Genomic DNA, 19788 nt, shown 5'->3' on the forward strand with positions numbered 1-19788 from the left:
CAACTACACAGTACTACAATAGAGAGATCAGCGCTGATCAACCCATTTTTTAGTGCAAATCCCTAAAAACGAAACAGAGGATACAATTTGCATTCAGTCATTCACGACCTACTAGGCTACTACTACGAAGCAAAGGTAAGAGAAAAAAAAGAGAGGGACTTGAATCACCGGAGATGGATGGCCTAATCAGAAATCCTGAGGTCTGTTGCGGTGATCATCACTGCTGCTGCGCGGGGCAGAAGGTGATGACGTACTGCGCGCCGGTGCCGCACGTGAACGTGCTGGTGGGGTCGTCGTACGCGTAGCTGTACGCCGCCGGGCACGCCGCCTTGAACAGCCGCGAGTACCTCGTCGGCCCGCAGCTGTCCGGCCCGCCGTGCGCCCCCGTGCAGCAGTACTCCGCCGTCCCGAACGCCTCGCACGCGCTCCGGCACGCCACCGTCGTCGTCGCCGCCGCCCCGGACTGCTGGTCGTTCTCCTTCCCCGCCACCTGCAGCTCCGCGGGGCACAGCGCGTTCACGTCGCCGACGCACCCGGCGTACCCGCACGTCGAGCGGTTCACCCTGGCGCCCGTCGCCGCCACGCCGATGCCGACGTTGTACCCGTCCACCAGGCTCACGTCGTAGAAGTCCTTCCCGTCGGTGCCGCCCAGCGTGAACTCGGCGAGGGTGACAGGCGGCGCGCCGCCGAGGGAGCAGCTCACGGCGCCGCCGCAGTCCCCCGTGACGCAGGCGAGGGACGCGGTGCCGGAGGGTGCACAGTCCGTGCGCGCCCACAAGCGGCCGGACCAACCAGCCGGGGCCGGGAACGAGACGTTGGCGCCGGGCGACAGCTCGAACCCGCCGCCCCCGACGGCCACCGCGGTGTTGCCGGACAAGGTGGCCGGCCAGACGGTGTAGGTGCAGTTGTTGCGCAGCGTGAAGACCGTCGTGCCGACTGCCTCAGCGCCGAACTGCAGCTGCGACCATAGGACCCCTGCATTGAGACACGCATTGTTGAAGAATAAAGAAGATGTATGCTAACAGCCTAAAGTTAACCTGAAAGTTTCTCAGACTTACCAACGATGATTTGAAGGGCTGGAGTTCGTCCGAATTCCATGGATTGAAATGGTTTAGCTCGAATGAGAAAAAAAATGAATATGTGTTTTTTTTTTGGAATTGAGGAGAGAAATGGCAGTTGAACAATGCGGGTAATAGAAGAGGAAATGCGCAAATGGTGAACTAGCAGCAACAGTAATTTGCCCGGTGATTATCTTGTTTATATGGACGTTGGTGATATCCTCAGATATTAGGTGGGAACTGGAGAGAACATGGCGGAGTTTGTTGAGAATTCGGAGGAAGGCACGAGCAGCGCCGGACGTCGCGTGCCCAACTTCTGCCATTCACGCCTAAATATAGGCGTAGTGGCTCAGATTGATCGGTGGAGTGGAGGTAGTGGAGCTGTGGAGGTGGATTGGTGGCAACAATTCCGTAGCAGATGAAAAGTCGATAGCAATGTAAAGTGCATGCTTGGACAAAGGATTGAATCACATTTGAGTTCGTACAAACGCAAGTTTATTTTTAAGGCCCAGATATATATATATGGGCCATGACACACTGTTATCGAAGGACAAACGCTTGTACCAAAGTCAAGCTTCATTTTAAGTGGAAAGGAAAATAATAAATAGTATATTAGTTTCTCTCTAAAATTGGATCTCCTATTACACATTATTTGAGATCTATTTATAGGTTTACAACCTTTAAATTTTGGTGTGCTAATGATTTTACATAATTGTCCTCGTGACAGGGATATATGTAAGGGCATTGTCTTTTGGTCTAGCTGGTTCATGGGTCTTACTGGTCCGCGATTGAGCCCCTTATTGGGTCTCCTTTATTTCTGCGTGCTATGGCTAGTCGTGCTTTGCCTCCGGATCTGCCGCCGCTGCCGAGTCCCCGGCCTTCGGATCCACCGCCGCCGCCCTCCCTACCGCCAAACTTCACTGCCGCCGTCACTGAGCCGCCTGCTGTCGCTCGAGCCCGACGTGCTCTCGTCGAGCATCCCCAGGTGACTGATGCGAGGAGCAAAGTAGCAACGGGACTCATGCCGTGCGCCCATCTCAGGTGGGACGAGTTCGTCCGCTCGATTTTGCCGGATCGGTTGGTCCCGGATTTAAGAGTTATTCTATTTAGGGACCAACCCATCCCGCTCACCCCTAAACCAAACCTATTTAAAAGTGGGTTCGTCCCATCGCATTCCATCCCAAACCTTGCAACCAAACACTACCCAACAGTGTTATACATACCCATTGCTGTGTTTTGATCTATCTAGCTGCCACCTCGTTCCCAATCCCGATGCTGTCCTCCGAGCTGGGCTGCCATAGCCTCTCGAACGCGTCGGAGACGGACAGCGGCTGTCCGAGCACCGAGAGGCTGAACGCGATCTCGGCCATCTTGGGCCGCCGCGCCGCGTCCTCCTCGGTGCACGCCCTCGCCATGCCGGCCAAGCTGAGCGCCGCGTCCACGCCGTACTCACCGCCGAGGGTCGGGTCCATCCACTTCCTCAGCTTCGCCGCCCTCTTGTCCCCGCCGGCGTCCAGCACGGTGCGGATCTCCGTCCGCAGCATGCCGATCTCCACCCCGACGCGCGCCTCCACCGCCCTCCTCCCGGAGAGGAGCTCGAGGAGGAGCAGCCCGAACGCGAACACGTCGCTGCTCGTCGCCGCCGCGTCGACCATGGCGGCCGGCTTGGCCAGGGAGAAGTTGGACAGCTTCGCCCTGAAGCCCGCGGTGAGGAGGATGTTCCGGGCACGGACGTCGCCGTGCACCATGCTCGGCTGCGTGTGCTCGTGCAGGTAGAGCAAGCCGTTCGCGACGTCCAGCGCGATGCCCAGCCTCTGGTCCCACGACAGAGTTGCCACGGAGCTCGACGACGGCTGCGAGCACGGCGGCTTCTGGTACAGCCACTTGTCAAGCGAGCCCTTCTCGGCGAACTCGTACACGAGGAAGGCGTAGTCGCCGTCCGCGCCGATGGATATGCCGGCCAGCTTGGTCAGGTTGGCGTGGTTCACCATCTGCATCATCCTCAGCTCCCCGGCAACGTTGCCTTTCGCCGGCTTCACCGCGAACACCTCCCTTTCAAGGTTCGCGCGGTAATACGAGCTGCCGAGCTTGCACTGTTCGTCCAAGTTCATCGTCGCTTCCATGATTTCCTCCTCTCTAAAGATGATCGGTTTGTCGATGAACTGCGACACGCTGGTGAGCAGCTTGTCCCCTCCATTGATCATGCGAGCAATGGAGCTATTGCTGTCGAATCTGTTCAGGCTCTTGGTCCAAGAAAGCTTCGGGCTGACGTGCTTTGGCACCGGCGCCTTCTTGCGGTACCTCCGGTACGCCAAGATCGCCGTGCACAGCACGGCGCACGCGACGAAAGACCCCGCGATGCTCGTCGCCACGATGATGCCGTGGCGGTGCTTGCCCGCTCCGGGATCGGCGGCGATGGCACCGTAGGTCAGCGGAGGAAAACGCGGCGGCTGCGACACCGGGATCAGCACGGGCTGCCCCGTCGCGAAGGTGGAGTTGCCCGCGACGCCGTTCGACGCGGCGATGTTGGCAGCGGAGGCGTTCATCAGCGCGCTCACCACGGACACGTCGTCCCCGGGCTGCCACACGTAGGTGACGAGGAGCCGTGACCCGGCGCTGAGCTCCTCCCGCGTCGGGCACCGGCAGAAGAGCGGCACGACGACCTCCTGCCACGGCTCCAGCCTGGTCGCCTCCGCCGCCGGGTTGAGCTCCTCGACGAGGACGAAGTCGGTGAGGTTCTCGAACGCGGTGACGGCGAGCCCGAAGAAGGTGTCGCGAGGCCGGATGGGGTACGTGACGTTGGCGAAGGAGCGCGCGCCCGTGCAGCCGCACTTGACCGGCACGAGCAGCGGCTGCCCCGGCAGGAGCACCCCGTCCTCGGTGGTCAGCTTGTTGGCGCTGGCGATCAGCGCCCGGCTCACGCCGAACAGGTCCGAGATGTTGCCGAGGTCGAGGAACCCCGGCGACTGCGTCCGGTACACGACGAACGTGTCGCACGGCGCCGACACGTTACAGGCGAAGCGACGTGCCCGGGCAGTGGCATCGGTGACGGCCTCCCCGCCGGCGAGCTGGAAGGCGATGACGACGGCGAGGATGCACAAACCCTTGTGTTCCATTTGGAGCTGGCTGTCACGGTGCTTGTGAACGTACTAGTTGTGAGGAGTGAGAGAGCTCGGTTTTTCAGTGGAGTTAACGTGCAGCGTGGGGTTTTTGTTCGGGTCAAACGCCGGTGCGTCTGTTGTCGCGGCTCTGCTGCTTTTGATTCGGTCGTGAAAGTCCCTCCTCGCGGCTCAGATGCCATTCCTTCTGTGTCTGCATCACGCCTGATTAGATTAGTTCACAATAGTACGCATCATTTGATCAGAAAATTATTGTGAGGGCGTCGGCCTGCTTGTATCTTGTGAACGGAGCTTTCATGAGCGGCCGTTTTGCAGCCGGAACAACGGAACCGGTCTGCCGCCATCAGCCATCTGATTGGAGGTTTTCCCGTCAGATAACAACACAAGGGCATCGTTATCAACAGAAAGAAATATGGATTATGTAAGGAAGGTAATGATGTTGCAGCCGGAGCGGAATAAGGGCATGTACAAAGATATATAGTCAGATATAAACTCTACGTTATCTAGATATTAGCATCCTACAACAGATAGAAACAATATGGTCTCTAATCATTAATGTATTCAAATAAATTTTTTTACTCTTCTTTCCTTCCTTTCACCACCATGCAAAAAAATTTGCTCTAATAAATGCTAAGAGTCGACTCTGAGCCGTTGTCCTACATAAGGGCAAGTACAAAGGTAGAGACCGGTATGGTCTCTACGTCAATTAGAGGCTACCATATTACAATAGTTAAAACAATATGATCTCTAATCATTAATGTACCAAAATACTTTTTTACTAGTCATCTTTCCTTTGTTAGACTCGATGCAACGAAAAATTTCCTAATAAATGCTAAGAGTCGACTCTATGCCGTTGTCATGCGTAGCAACCATCTTTCTCTTTCCTTCTTCCTCTCTCTTCCATGTCATCAAATATGCTTGCATGACAACGAAGAGAGACCGCTAATAAAGACCATTGTACATGCCCTAACAACCATACTCCTTTCTCTTTCTTCCATGTCATCAAATTTACTTGCATGGCAATAGAGAGAGACTACTAATAAAGACCGTTGTACATGCCCTAACACCTAGAACCTTCATCATGGGATTTACAGTACTTCATTCATGGAGTATAGACCACCAGACGACAGCAACCCACCGCAGTGCGATGCAGCTCAAATTCTCTCTGTCATGACCACGGTAGGAAATACTCTCCATGGCTCCAATAATATTCCCATCCTATTACGCTCATTCTCACTTCTCACCCGTCCCGGCCCATAGAGCGTAGGGAAATACTCGCTGAAAGTTCAAAAAAAGGGCTCTATCAATATATTTCCTAACATATTATTGGATCACTATTCTCTTAATGTTTATCGCTTTCTCTTGGTAGGGCATTTTTAACATATATGGCCCATATTGACATCAAGTTGGCCCTCAAAAATCTAAAGCAGAGAGCTAAGGCCTAAGAACATGTACAACGTTCTTTATTAGTGGACTCTCTTTATTACCGTGCAAGTAAATTTAAATTTAGTGTCGTGGAAGAAAGAGATGAGAGGAAAGAAAAATATAGTTGCTAAGTATAACAATGGCTCAACGTCGGCTCTTAGCATTTATTAGGAGATATTTTATTCAACCATATTTAGACCACTTTTCTTATCCTTCTTTTTAAGGATATAATAATGTTTAGCTATGTAATAAATTAGATATATTAATTGGACCCTAAAACATCATCTCATTTATTCGCGACGAATGAATTATTTTTAATTCAAACTACATTTCACGTGTAAATTTGCAATCACAACCCTATAGATCAACAAAAAAAGCAAAATTGAATGACAAGCATCATATTGTTCATCCTGTATGAGAAATACTCCATCAAGGTACCTACAAAAATGGTCGAAATGAGCTCACAAAGACATCCTTTACCATTCAGTCCATTATTAATTCTTATGGGAAACGGTCTTCCAAATGCCAACGGTGACAGCTAAAATTATGCAAACTACCCATATGAATTTTAGTACATGACAGGGCAAACAAATTAAATCAATCATGCAATACCCATCTACAGAAAAAACTTTTAAATGACCTAGCAAGTTGTCATTTTCAAACACAATGCTTATAACTCTAGAAAGGCAAGATATCAATAGTCTGAATATCTAGCGGGCATTAGCCAAAACATGATAGATGTACAAGATAAGATGAATCGGATTGCTTTAATTTCAGATCAATGACAATATCGCCAACATGTGATTATTGGCTTCAATCCATTCTAAAGTCACCGTTAGGGAATCCTATCCTAATCCACTCTTCTAGTACTCTATTTGTGGTATTTCAATGAAAATACATTGTATCTTTGTTTTTTGATTCTTACTCAATTAATCTAGATCTGCAAAGTTTATGTTAAAGAAAATATATTTATCATCTAAGCATAGTTATTGATTAATTATCACATTTTTACCTTTTCAGAGTTTGAATGGTACAATCTAATTCTTTCACCCCATATCTAATACTAGCATCAACGTTTCCACTGCAATAAACATACATCATACACATAATTAGAGAAAATGCTAGGAATACACAAGCAACAAATTATATTTCAATATCCAACATTCTACGTGAAATCGCTGTAGTTAAAATGTATCCAATGATTATAATATTGTTCTTTTGGCTAGTGCATTGTGTATACCATGTGAACTTGACCTCTACTTTTATGTCGGTCCATACATACATCGTTGTTTCATATTGTTCCATATTCTAGGGGATTTATACTATAGTTTTGAAGTAAGTTCTCTAATTTATAATTTATAGTGATGTTAACTCATGTCCATTCTCTAGAAGGAAAAGATTAAAAACCTCAACTTTGCCTTTTTATTTTGCTACCATCTACATATGATGAAGGGAGTTGTCACCAACGTTCTTCTTTTTTTGAGCTCAATATCACTAGAGGCGTGCTATACTACATTTCTATATAAAAATGAACTTTCTACAAGTAAAAGCAAATAGGTGAGTGGGTTTTCATGATCCAAGGTCTGGCAGATTAAGCAATAAGAAGATGAACTATAGAGCATGAAGAGTACTCTCGCTGATGAGGTTGCTTCTTTCCCGTTATCCTTCTACTTCTCTCTGTCCCTTCGGATCTTTGTGACTAATCTGGCCCTCTTCTTAACCTTGGTGGAATTCACATATTCAAAATCTCATGAGACTTTCTTGTCGTCGATCATCTAGACATCGCCTCCACAGAGGAGTAGCTTGACAACATTCTATCTATCGGTGCTAGTGTCGAATGATGGCAACCTCGGTTTTGGTGCACGTCTCCCAGTCAAGATCAATGTGCTCGGAGCAACGATGCTTCTTGACCTTGGCCTTGTCCCTGTTTTTCTGTTTTTCTTGGTGGGGCGAGAGGATTTCTCAGGCTTTTAGTTGGGGGGGAGGGTTGATTCTGTTTGCAGAAGGCTTTGATGGGCCTATTAGTAGGAGGGTGGAGGTTGGGTGACCAAGAGTTTATTAATGACAATGGAAATCTGTGGTTGTGGAGGTGGATTTTTGCTTCTGCTAGGGTTTGGTAGGGACAGATTGTTCCTTGGGATGACTGTTGCTTCCGATGGCAACAAGGACTCCTTGGGGTTGGAGGGAAGAAGAATGTGGTCATGCAAGATCTGGCGTTGTCGGTAGAGAACATCATCGATGTGGATGTTGGAAGGGAAGGAGAGATCCCTTGCATAGAGACGGTATAGTCATGGATATATGGCTGATGCCGCTACAACACTCAACACCATACCACATGTCATCTCCGTCGACATCTTTGATTTTGCATCCTCCACTCGCCCCAACATCCCAATTTCAATGAGATATAGGGTATGGAAATAACACAACTACTTCTCTAAGAAAATGTTGTTAGTCCAGCTTAAACAAATATGTTGTACACAATTGCTTACCATCATCACTTGTGTATTCAGCGCAAACTCGAGAAAAAAAAATGTGAGGGAGTCGTATCTCAATGCTTCACACATTTGCACAGAGGTTCCAATTTTCGTTCGTACTTCGTGATGGCGGATGTTTAGCACATCGGAATCGGAAGGGTGAAGAGTGCTTTTACGATGCAAAAACGCAAGCGAAAATCCAACGGAATCTAGCAGGTCACACAACATCGCGGCAATTTTCTATTTACGCCCCTCCTCCTCAGCAAAGCACCGCAAACCAGTCCCTCTTTCCGGCCGCACCACCACCGCCTCCCCTCCGTTTCCCCTCCCTCACTTCCCCTTCCGCGACTGCGAGCTTCTCCGCCGCCGCCGCCGCCCCCAATCGCCCGCCGCCCCGCGCCGCGATTGCCCCTCCCGGTGCCCCTCCCGCAGGCGCCGCCGATTCCCCCGACCCGGGGAAGCCCCGGTTTGCCGCGAGCTGCGTCGCCGGTGGGGGTTTGATTTGGGGCTGATCCGATCGCCCCCCCCTAGATGGTGACCGACGCCGAGGAGGTCTCCCCGACGGCGTCCTCGTCGGAATTGGAGCAGGAGGACGATGACGATGACTGCTACCTGAGCGATCAGGAGGACGACGCCTTGGAGGAGTCCGTCCTCCAGGTGCTGGAGGACGAACGCGACGAGGATTGCCATTGGTCCTCCACCTCCGTATGCCCCCCCACTATCCATCGTTTTATCCTCGTCGTATTTGTTGTCCGAGTCCCAATCGCTTCGGTTGTTGATGGGTTCCTTCGATTGCAGGTGATCACCAAGGAATCCCTCTTGGCGGCGCAGGTGATTCCGCGACTAGAGAGGATCTCTTCGCATTCGATTTCCGGGGGGTGGACGCGATTTTCCTGAGATTGAAGCCTTTTCCCTTTCCTTGCCTTGGTAAAATTTTGTTTGGTTTGTTTGGGATTTTGCAGAGGGAGGATCTTAGGAAGGTGATGGAGTTGCTAGGGTTGAGAGAGCACCACGCGCGGACGCTGCTCATCCACTACAGGTGGGATGTCGAAAGGATTTTCGAGCTGCTTGATCAGAAGGGGAGGGACAGGCTCTTCTCGGAGGCTGGTATCCCTCTCCAACCTGCTAATAATCCCGGCTCGCCCTCCTCAACGGAGGTAACCTGCAATGTTTGCTATGACGATGTGCCCCTCTCGGACGCCTCCAAGATGGACTGCGGCCACAACTACTGCAATGAATGTAAGCAACAACCGTTTGGGGAAAAGGAAATACTATGAAGTTTTCACCTTTGCGTATGTGCTAGTTATTTGCTTGGATATGCTGGTAGATTGATCATGTAAATGCAAATGCACTTTCCGTAGCAAAGCCATTGGGTCAATGCCCCACCTTTTGACCTCAATGCTAAACAACAGTCTGAAATTCATCCACTAGTAGTTACTAATCTGTTAGGTATGTGGAAGTTGTCGTATTGGCTAACGTCTTACTACCCTCATGCTACAAAGGAAATGATGTGACATAACAGCTTCTTTTAGCAAGCACCTTTTGTCTACTAAATGCATGAAACTAAACTATGGGAATGGTGTGTTCTTTATTTTCTGGGATAGGATGGTGCCTTATCACTTTATAATTGTATGAATAGTCATTTATGCTTATAAAACTATCACATGCTTCAACTTATCCTTAGTCTTTGCACCTATCTTAATTCTATGTCGACTAACTGTCTTGACCTCAGTTTATAGGTGTTGCCATAGAAGAGTATATGACATTTTGTGGATTAATCCTTTTGCTGTATGATGATTTATTTCCTGGGTAGCTAGCTACTAATTTGTGTATTCCTGCCCCCTTCCAGGCTGGACAGGATATTTCATTGTGAAGATAAATGAGGGACAAAGCCGCCGTATCAAGTGCATGGCTCTGAAGTGCAATACTATCTGTGACGAAGCAATAGTTCGTAAGCTAGTAAATGCAAAGCGGCCAGATATTGCAGAGCGCTTTGAAAGGTTCTTGTTGGAATCTTATATTGAGGACAATGATACAGTCAAGTGGTGCCCAAGCACACCGCATTGTGGAAATGCTATACGCGTCAAAGGTGATATTCACTGTGAGGTGGAATGTACATGTGGACGCCAGTTTTGTTTTAATTGCTCCTCAGAAGCACATTCACCATGTTCCTGTGTGATGTGGGAGCTCTGGATCAAGAAATGCCGTGACGAGTCAGAGACCGTGAATTGGATAACAGTAAATACTAAGCCCTGTCCCAAGTGCCACAAACCTGTTGAGAAGAACGGTGGCTGCAATCTGGTTGCATGTATATGTGGGCAAGCATTCTGGTAATGGTTATTATGCTGCTTCAACTTCTACATTTTTGCATGTTTACTGGTTCCCATTTGCTGGTAGATAATGATATACTACTATTAGCATATATCCATGCCTTTTTCTAGTAGATATATATTTGTTCATACAAACAAACTCAAAGCATTTCAACCTTTTTTTTCTTAAACTTCCTGCTTTGAGTAAGCTTCAGTGTACCATCCAACATGATTTTTTTCATTAATGAACTCACAGGTTCCACCACCTGGCTAGCTGATAAGTTGAATGCATTCCTGAACTAGAGAGCTTATTCAATATGATACTTTCTTCAGTATTGCAATATGATATGGTTGACAGGCTAATGGTAGTTTCTGAAATTCTATGACTTAAACAGTTTAACCTTGATTATATGGGATGGTTGATGTTTTTGTATAAGCTTGAACCTATTTAGGCAGTTCACTCACTTGATTACTTGAACTGGTGTTACATTGACATCTCTCTAGTAGCTTCTTCTCCTTCAGTAACACAAGTCATCACACCAAGAGCTTGTAAAATTCAAACTATTTTAACGTGTTTGCAACTTGCATCAGTGAAGGACATGGTGTTAGATGATTGTCAAAACCCAAAACAACAATTTTGAAGTATCATGTGGTGAATGTGTTTTGACAGAAATTTCATTTTCACTGAAAATTTAGTTTAAATTTATTCTGATTTGATGCTTTTGAATGTAGCTGGTTATGCGGTGGTGCTACTGGCAGAGATCACACATGGTCAAGTATTAGTGGCCACAGTTGTGGTCGATTCACTGAAGATCAGTCAAAGAAGACAGAGCAAGCTAGGAGAAACCTTTATCGGTACATGCACTACCACAACAGATACAAAGCTCACACTGATTCTCTTAAGCAGGAAGCAAAGCTTAAGGGCGACATCCAGGGGAAGATTTCCATTTCTGAAAACAAGGATTCCAAGATAAAAGATTACTCTTGGGTGATAAATGGATTAAACAGACTTTTCAGGTCAAGGCGGGTTCTTTCATATTCTTATCCTTTTGCATTCTACATGTTTGGTGATGAGATTTTCAAGGATGAGATGACTTCTGATGAAAGAGAACTAAAGCAAAACCTATTTGAGGACCAACAACAACAATTAGAATTCAACGTTGAAAGACTATCTGGTTTCCTTGAGAGGGATTTTCAAAATTTTAGTGATGATGAGGTTATGGATACAATGAAGCATGTCATCAATCTTTCCAATGTGGTTGATAGACTCTGCAAGCAAATGTAAGAGCTCAACAAAAGTTTGGTAGTGTCTGTAAATTACTGTTCTAACTATATTACCTTGCAGGTATCAGTGCATTGAGAATGATTTGTTGTATCCACTGCGTACGCCTCATAATATTGCTCCATACAAATCCAAGGGCCTTGACAGGGCCTCAGAGCTCAATGTTTGTTGGGATTCTTCTGAACAAGGTTTGCAACCAATTAAATACAGTCAAGATGAACACAAGAGTCAGCCTGGTTTATCTGGTACTTATATTGACACCTTTCATTTCTATTGCAGCTTCAATTTATATGTTTCTGATAGCTGATGCATATTTCAACATGCCCTGTAGGTTCATCTATTTTTGGAAAGCGGCAACTTGGCTCAAGTTCTAATAACAATGGGCGGCCTCACAAGCGAGAAAGAAATGATGCCCATGGTGGGGCTGCCCTTTTTGACCTCAATGTGCCAGCTGAAGTGGCAGACAAGATATGAAACTTAAATAACTTACAGCACATTCCGTTGCAAGTGTACAGCTGACCCGGGCTTCTTCAGCTACATAAAGGAAAACTCTGCTCTTTTTTGTTGCGTTAGAGTGTCGACATGGCAAGTTTAAACGGGGGGCTATAATACCAACAATAGGGTAGCGTTCACTTATTCTCTTGTAAATCATGACAAGAATTGGTGGCAATGTGCAATGTGCACGTTGCATAGCTCTTATAATGCTAAATCTACCCCTCGGGCAAGACGATGGCATTTTGGAAGATAAAATTTTGAAATGTCCTTTTGCAAACATGCAAGGTAATGTATGAAGCATATTGGAAGTGCCTGCGGATGCGTAGCACCTGGAAATTAATAGAAACAAACTAATTGAGTCGCGACATATTCTTGGCCGAGCTTATGGGCTCATCTTATCCGTCAAACCTATTTTGTGGCCAGAAGGCAGCTGATCTCTAGGTCAGTTTTGGTTGACATATATCCAAGCATTCATTGCTGGGATTCTGGGAATGTCTGAATTCCGATTCCCATCTGCTGAAGTGCAAGATGCAAATCTTGGTCCCTGTTCAGGACAGGATTTCTGGTTTTCTTCTCTTGTTTCATCCTAGAGCCTTTGGATTATTTGTCACAACTTGTACTCCCTCCGTCCCACATTATATGGGACTGGGCACTGTTCATCCAAAATAAGGAGGTTAGCAAAAGACGCATGTACCCCTCATTTACTTAGTACTGGGCACTAGCAGTGAGAATATTTGGGTTTACAAGCTTGCCAGCAAATGATTGGCACAAAGAAAGAGTAAGCATTCCTCAGTACACAATGACATTAATGCACATGTTGACAAGAGTCAATTAAATCCCACTCACCTCTTTGCTGCCCAAAATTCACACGCACTACACATTAGCGCCACAAATACACATGCATTAGCTGTTCAAAATTTAAACTTGATGCTCAGAACCAGCCCGCCATTTTCACTCCCTTGCTCTCACTCACAGGTCTAAAAACCAAAGCTCTCATATTACACTCATATTAGCAACCTACTCCATCATTACACCAAGAGAGACCCTCAACTAATCCATGGAAGAAGAGGAATATGAGATTCCTGATCTCAACCTTGATCCTGGTGTGCAAGAAGTGCTGCAAGATGAAGGTGATGGGATCCCTGACCTTAACCTGGTTCCTGCTGTGCAAGGAGAAGATGCCTTCCAATATGAAGATGAAGAGCTTCCTGACAACCAATGTTTTGGTGCTCATGAAGATGAACATCCAGGCCCTGCCATGCAAGCAGTTGAACTCTCCAATGGCCGGAGTGCACAAGAAATTTGTCATCTAAACATGGAGCCAGGTATGGAATCAAAATCTTAATGCAAAGCAAGTTATGGGCTTATTCACATTTCCCATCCTCCCTTCTGCTGAAATAACAGAAACATAAATGTTGAAAGTAGCAAAGTTTGTATGATCAAAATTTATGACCAAATTCATAAACTAACAAGCCCAATATTACTTCTTTGCATAACACAGAGCTTTGCAGCTTTGCTATTAGTGTCAATCAGTTGTTGCTTTTAGTCAGGAGTTGTAAACTTCAGCCATCAGTCATATATATACTCTTATGTGGTACTATGCAAAAATGATGATCATAAATGGCTCTATGAATTTTATTTGCTCATTATGATAACCAGCCATTAGCCCAACAACCTCCAAAGTTTATAAGCGTACATCATGTGTTCTAAATAGTTGGAATCAGCATAGTTAAAGTTTTATTTCATAAAGCTGGTTTTAATATCAGAAACTACTAAAACAACCCAAAAAATGAATAGTATGAACTTTATATATAACACCACTGCAGGATGACCCATATAGGTATGGGAACATGTGTTTTTTTTGTGGTAGATGACCTAATGCAAAAAAAAAACTTTTGTGGTCAAGAATGGTTACTTAATTTATAATGCACTTTTCTGTATATTTCATCATACAAAGCACATGACAGGGTGGTTAAAGCCGCGCGAATGCACTACTTCATTAGCTAGTTTCTTTGTACAACCTTCAACTTTAAATTTATCTTCGTCACATGTCATGCAGCAAATTATGGAGAAGATGATATTGTATTTGACGATGACGAATTCTATGTTCTCCAAGATCAATCAAATTATGCAGGTACATACATTATTTTTTGCTCATATGTAATCAGCAGTGATGCAGATGGGGATATCATATGAGTAGCTCATGTCTCACCTTTTCTGTCCATGCAGACGAGGAGGATTTTGATGTTTATTCTCCTTATATGGATGTTGTCTTTGATGAAGATCTCCATACATCAAGTGATGAGGAAGGTATGACATGCAAATGACATTCATTAGTGTACTGCAAGTATAAAATATATTGCCAACTGATATGCATATATATAAATATTTTCTTTGTGCAGATACTCAACAAGACAATATAAAGAGAAGGAAATATTTACCAGAAGCTGAGAAGAAAGCTATTTATGGAGCTTTACTTGCAAGTACTATCAATGGGAAACTTGCTGATAGAGATACTACAGAAATTATTGCAGCTATGTTTGATGTGACAAGGAGAGTTGTACAAGACATTTGGACAAAGGCGAAGAAATGTTTAGCAGCAGGTGTTGAAGTTGACTTTAAATCAAAGAAGCCTGGTAATTGTGGCCAAAAAAGAAGTGACATTGATTTGGATCAGGTTTTAGCACTTCCTTTGAACTCAAGGTGTAGCATCAGATCTCTTGCTAGTGCATTGAATGCTAGCAAAAGCCAGGTGCATAGGTTAGTCAAAGAAGGAGCCCTTCGCCGTCACTCAAATAGCATTAAACCTTACTTGAAGGAAGCTAATAAAAAACAAAGGCTCGAGTTCTGTGTATCCATGCTAGATGCTGCTACTTTGAATGCTGAACCAAGATTTATAGACATGCAAAACATTGTGCATATTGATGAAAAATGGTTCAACGCCACTATGAAAAACAAGACCTTCTACCTTGTATTCAATGAAGATGAACCTGTGAGATGTGTGCAAAATAAAAATGCCATAGATAAAGTTATGTTTTTATCAACTCTTGCAAAGCCTAGGTATGATGAGGAAGGAAATTGCTACTTCGATGGCAAAATAGGAATATGGCCCTTTGTTAGGAAGGTGAAGTCTCAACTTGATTCAATCTGTTTTTATTGCTTTCAAGTCACTTTGTAGCTAACTTGTTCTTTGCTCTATATGTTAGGAACCAGCACAAAGGAGTAGTCGCAACAGGCCGAAGGGTACATTGGTCACAAAATCTATTATGGTGTCGAGAGAAACAAGTAGGGCTTTCTTGATTACAAAGGTTATTCCAGCTATTGCCTCTTGTTGGCCTAGAGAAGATGTAGGGAAGACCATTTGGATTCAGCAAGACAATGCACTGACACATATTCTGCCAAACGACGAAGCATTTGCCCTCGCGGTGGCCCAAGTAGGCCTAGACATACGCATCATGAACCAGCCCCCTAATTCACCAGACATGAATGTGCTTGATCTGGGTTTCTTTGCTTCTCTTCAATCGAAGACATACCTCAAAAATTGTAGTAACATGGATGAATTAATCAGCAATGTGGACGAAGAGTACAATGAGTATAATTCTAACTTGGTGAGTAGGGTTTTCCTAAACCTACAAGCTTGCTTCATAGAAGTGATGAAAGCCGATGGAGGCAATGGCTACAAGATACCCCATATGAACAAGGATCGATTGGAGAGGCTTGACATGCTCCCTACTAGTCTGACTTGTGATATTGCACTTTACAACAAGGTTATGCAGACCTTGTTGAACTAGTCCAGCCTGGCCATACTTTTGTTTTTTTTTTACTCCGATGGAGTTTGTAAGTATGTGGTAATGCACACCTTGTTAAACTAGCCCAGCCTAGCCATACTTTTGTCTTTTGTACTCCGATGGAGTTTGTAAGTATGTGGTGATGCAGACCATGTTGAACAACTAGTCCAGCCTAGCCATACTTTTGTTTTTCGTACTCCGATGGAGTTTGTAAATATGATTTCAGACTTTTGTTATATATAGGTAATTCAGCATAACTAGTTTTAGCAATCAGCAATATGTGATTCTATATTTAATTCAGCACTAATTTCATAACAATGAATACTTAATTGAACCCATTTCAGAACATGTCATTGCATAGTTAATTTCAGCACTAACTTTGGAACAATACTACAATCATTAGAACAATATATTATAGGAGTATATGACTATAACTAGGGCATTTCCATAACAAAATACTCCGTACTAGTCTGGCAACCATATGGAACACTACGGTAATTTGTACACTTATAAACATGGTAGTCCTACATCCATATTGCACTAAGTACTCCTACGTCCATTGTGCATTTCCACAACAAAATACCACAACAAAATCACATTCAACAGTTTGGTAGTCCTAAATTCTTCTACGCTTGCATACCTGGGTATAGGTAGGAAACATGATATCGTGCAAATCTTTCATATGTAAATTCCGAGGCACACCGACACCCTCATCATCAGTCTCTGCGTCGGAGATTGACTTTCTCTCGGCGATGCATGCCTTCTTCTCAGGCACACCGACGCCCTCATCATCAGTTTCTGCATCGGAGATTGACTTCCCCTCGTCGACGCATGCCTTCTTCTCGGAGCTTGTGTTCACCTTCCTTGGATTTCCCTCATAGTCCACATCAGCGATTGCCTTTTTCTCATCAGCCCATGCCTTCTCGATGGTTTCCATGTCGATGCTTGGCTTCTCATACTCTGAAATAGCCCGAAGCCAATTGTGCAACATTGTACTGTAAAGAAGATAAGACAAATCAATATAAATCAAGATGTGACTCAATTTGCATGCTACAAATGCATAACCATCCCAAATCGACAATCTAGTGTGAATCACATACCCCAAGCGAGGACGCACTCCGAGCTGGCGCGGCCCTCCTGATTTGCTTGTCACTGGATGGTTGCACCGTAAGGAGAAATAAATGGAACATCAAAAAGCACATAATTTAACAAAATTGAATGGAAAGGACTAATAATTAAATAAATAAGAGAGGAACCCTATGCCAATCTCCTCGATTGGAACATCTTGTTGTGTTTCAGGCACAAATTCGTCATCACAACCTTGTGAGTTGAACTCATTGCCAGCCCCTTCATCATCCAAGTCAGGGACAAACATCAAGTCGTCAAAACAAACGCCTTCCGCCACTGGACGCGGCTCTTTGCCTAGCAACCACCACGTCCCGCGAACCCTGCCGCTGGGCCGCATTCTGCCGCCAGCCCGTAAACCGCTGCCGGCGACATGTTAAATCATTATATTCCTATTTTAAATAAATTTTTTAATTTTAAACTATCAAAATGAAACATATAAACTTTAAATCTAACATGAATCTAAGATATGATGTGCCTAACAGCGTCTAAGATTAATAAAATTGACACTTTAGTTTTTTTAACACCGTTAATTTCCTAGTACTCCGTATGATCTAAGAGTAGTTGGCAATGTATTAAGAACCTCTTCAGCTCTAAATAAGAACTGCAACTTCAAATCCTAGCACTTTGCCTAATGGATAACTACATCCCTGCAAAACATCCACCTAAAATCGCTCCATTCTTCATTCTTGACCAATTTAGCATGGTGGCATCTAGATCCTGGTTAAATGCGATTAAATTGATACTCCTACTTGTGAGGCTTGTCCCATATAGTTCACTGGCTAGAACGTTGCTGCAAATTTCATGTCCAGTACCACACCAATCAATGGCTACATCCAAGTCATACCCACGCTAGCTTCCAAATCTTGCATTGCGATGCTGCGGTGTCAAAATCAAACAATCCAAAGCGTAAACTGACATCCAATGCAAGATCCAAAACAAACACAGGTACTACCAACAACGTGGAAACGGAAGCACGCACATCGAACTCGGCTGCGCTGTATATATATACCTGGACGTTGAACTTGACGAAGGCGACGGCGGCGTGCGCGGCGGCCCGGCCGAACGAGAGCAGCGTGTTCTCCCGCTCCCACACCACCTCGATTCGCTTCTCCGGTGGTGCCCCCACCGCACGGGCCAGGTTGGGCACCGGTGGCGGTGGCGCATGGGCCAGGTTGGCCGCCGCCATTGGCTGCCGCACCGCCGGCGTTGGCGTCAACGGATGGGAGGTGGAAGGGAAGGAGCTCGGATGGATGGGAGGAGGTAGAAGAAGATGCGGGTGGGAGGGAGGCGCTGATGGAGGGGACGGAGAAAAAGCGAAGAAAATCGGGAGGGGAACGAGCGGTGGTCGATGGGCGACTCGGTGAGAGGATAAGGTAGGGACAAATTCCACCGACAGCTCTCTGTCCGCATTAGTACTCTCCCTGCCCGATGTCTGTTTGCATTAGTACTCCACCTACCCAATCCCTTATATTTTGAGACACGTTTTTAACCTCTAATCCCATATAATATGGGACGGAGGGAGTACTAGCTAAGAATCACATAAACTCTCAAGTCAATCGTTGGATTATGCGTTGATAAAACGGGGCATCTAGCTTGCCTTTTCTTTCTAGAACCCATGCAAAGGACAAGCATACGGTGACCCATCGGAATCGACGGCGATGCACTCGTACAGCGCGCTGGACTTATGGGAATCTTGTGCGTGAAAGAACACTCTATGTTGTCCTCTCCTGTCTCGTGTTGGTCCATTCTTCTCAAGAGGTCACTTGCTACTTGCTAGACTCTACTACCCAGCAATATTACTAGCTCTGCAGCTCATTGACTTTGTCAATAAGACACCATTGCCGTCATAGTAGTACTTGCTCTGCTACTGCTGTGGTTTGGTTAAGTTAAATCTTTCTCTGACAGCTTGGAAAACCGATGGGAAGAATCTTTCTGGATCTCGGACTCTACTAGCTTGCATAATCAAATGAACTGGAGCTGGTTTCCTATGTTCATTGGTAGCATTGCCAATTGCAATCACAGTATATGTAGTTTCCTATTGCTATCTCACCTCACCTGCTCTTTCTACTAACAATTATTTACCTCTAGTAGATGGACATAGTATTGGAATTGTATCAAATTAGAGGAGGGTCCAAGAGCACATGAAACCTCGAGCATGTCTGTCGCCGGATGTTTCTTTAATCAGCTAATCACCCCACTGAGATTTGATTAGGGATGGAAATTAAGCTTTCTCAAGGTTCACTTTTGTCATCATTTACCTGCACGGCTTCCCTAGTCGTCATTGGCAGCATCATTGTATCATAGTGGTCGAGATAACAATCATTGTAAACTTATGCATGCATCTGTGAGCTGGGCCGGGGAAAAGAGCACAACACCGAGCGTGCCTTCTCCTGACCTGCCTCCTCCTCTCTTCTATTGCATGAGAGATGCCTTAACAAGTGGCTAGGTTGCAGGAGCTGTCTACTCGATGGCTCACACGTTCACAAATAATAATGGAATAAACAAGGGCCAATTTTGGTTGTCCGGTAGCCTTCACTCCAGAGTCCAGATGTGATAAATACAAATGGTACAGTACTCACATTGTACTCTTACAAGCAGGTAAGGATTCCTACTATTTCATTTACGACGGTTTTATAGCATGGATGATTCACACGCACAAACACAAAGAAGTTCCAAGGCAAGGCCTAACAATACATACAATTTTGTAAAA

At 45.5% G+C, this 19788-nt stretch overlaps 4 protein-coding genes and 1 non-coding gene across 5 annotated transcripts; 2 read left to right on the forward strand and 3 right to left on the reverse strand.

The window, feature by feature from the left end:
- Window positions 1-25: 25 nt before the first annotated feature.
- LOC4332163 (pathogenesis-related thaumatin-like protein 3.5) lies at window positions 26-1354 on the reverse strand. The gene is made up of 2 exons (XM_015774510.3): window positions 1059-1354; window positions 26-975 (listed from the first exon to the last, which is right to left on the reverse strand). Exons 1-2 carry the CDS (start codon window positions 1096-1098, stop codon window positions 218-220), a joined length of 798 nt encoding a protein of 265 aa, XP_015629996.1. The 5' UTR covers window positions 1099-1354; the 3' UTR covers window positions 26-217.
- Window positions 1355-1650: 296 nt separating this feature from the next.
- LOC107277087 (serine/threonine receptor-like kinase NFP) lies at window positions 1651-4313 on the reverse strand. Its single transcript, XM_015774288.3, has one exon. It carries the CDS (start codon window positions 4172-4174, stop codon window positions 2300-2302), a length of 1875 nt encoding a protein of 624 aa, XP_015629774.1. The 5' UTR covers window positions 4175-4313; the 3' UTR covers window positions 1651-2299.
- Window positions 4314-8350: 4037 nt separating this feature from the next.
- On the forward strand, window positions 8351-12527 carry LOC4332164 (probable E3 ubiquitin-protein ligase ARI2). The gene is made up of 7 exons (XM_015774289.3): window positions 8351-8781; window positions 8875-8907; window positions 9039-9315; window positions 9926-10406; window positions 11118-11666; window positions 11731-11912; window positions 11999-12527. Exons 1-7 carry the CDS (start codon window positions 8608-8610, stop codon window positions 12139-12141), a joined length of 1839 nt encoding a protein of 612 aa, XP_015629775.1. The 5' UTR covers window positions 8351-8607; the 3' UTR covers window positions 12142-12527.
- Window positions 12528-12901: 374 nt separating this feature from the next.
- On the reverse strand, window positions 12902-17338 carry LOC112938283 (uncharacterized). Its single transcript, XR_010740090.1, has 5 exons — window positions 17207-17338; window positions 17051-17102; window positions 16591-16945; window positions 14375-14447; window positions 12902-13554 (listed from the first exon to the last, which is right to left on the reverse strand). It is a non-coding gene; the product is annotated as an uncharacterized protein (transcript).
- Window positions 13220-16220, forward strand: LOC107276200 (uncharacterized). Its single transcript, XM_066308669.1, has 5 exons — window positions 13220-13487; window positions 14222-14296; window positions 14392-14472; window positions 14565-15286; window positions 15369-16220. The coding sequence occupies exons 1-5, from the start codon at window positions 13220-13222 to the stop codon at window positions 15951-15953; spliced, it is 1731 nt and encodes a 576-aa protein (XP_066164766.1). The 3' UTR covers window positions 15954-16220.
- Window positions 17339-19788: the final 2450 nt, after the last annotated feature.

This window comes from Oryza sativa, chromosome 3, assembly GCF_034140825.1.
Source record: "Oryza sativa Japonica Group chromosome 3, ASM3414082v1".
Classification (NCBI taxonomy): domain Eukaryota; kingdom Viridiplantae; phylum Streptophyta; class Magnoliopsida; order Poales; family Poaceae; genus Oryza; species Oryza sativa.

What these genes read in the sequence shown, in the direction of transcription:
- LOC107277087 (XM_015774288.3), bottom strand. Translation starts at nt 4,174, where the DNA reads ATGGAACACAAGGGTTTGTGCATCCTCGCCGTCGTCATCGCCTTCCAG.
- LOC107276200 (XM_066308669.1), top strand. Translation starts at nt 13,220, where the DNA reads ATGGAAGAAGAGGAATATGAGATTCCTGATCTCAACCTTGATCCTGGT. An exon ending in TCATCTAAACATGGAGCCAG is followed by an intron (nt 13,488 to 14,221) that starts GTATGGAATCAA and finishes CATGTCATGCAG; the next exon opens with CAAATTATGGAGAAGATGAT. An exon ending in AGATCAATCAAATTATGCAG is followed by an intron (nt 14,297 to 14,391) that starts GTACATACATTA and finishes CTGTCCATGCAG; the next exon opens with ACGAGGAGGATTTTGATGTT.
- LOC4332163 (XM_015774510.3), bottom strand. Translation starts at nt 1,098, where the DNA reads ATGGAATTCGGACGAACTCCAGCCCTTCAAATCATCGTTG. An exon ending in AGCCCTTCAAATCATCGTTG is followed by an intron (nt 976 to 1,058) that starts GTAAGTCTGAGA and finishes GTCTCAATGCAG; the next exon opens with GGGTCCTATGGTCGCAGCTG.
- LOC4332164 (XM_015774289.3), top strand. Translation starts at nt 8,608, where the DNA reads ATGGTGACCGACGCCGAGGAGGTCTCCCCGACGGCGTCCTCGTCGGAA. An exon ending in ATATGTGGGCAAGCATTCTG is followed by an intron (nt 10,407 to 11,117) that starts GTAATGGTTATT and finishes TTTTGAATGTAG; the next exon opens with CTGGTTATGCGGTGGTGCTA. An exon ending in GATAGACTCTGCAAGCAAAT is followed by an intron (nt 11,667 to 11,730) that starts GTAAGAGCTCAA and finishes ATTACCTTGCAG; the next exon opens with GTATCAGTGCATTGAGAATG.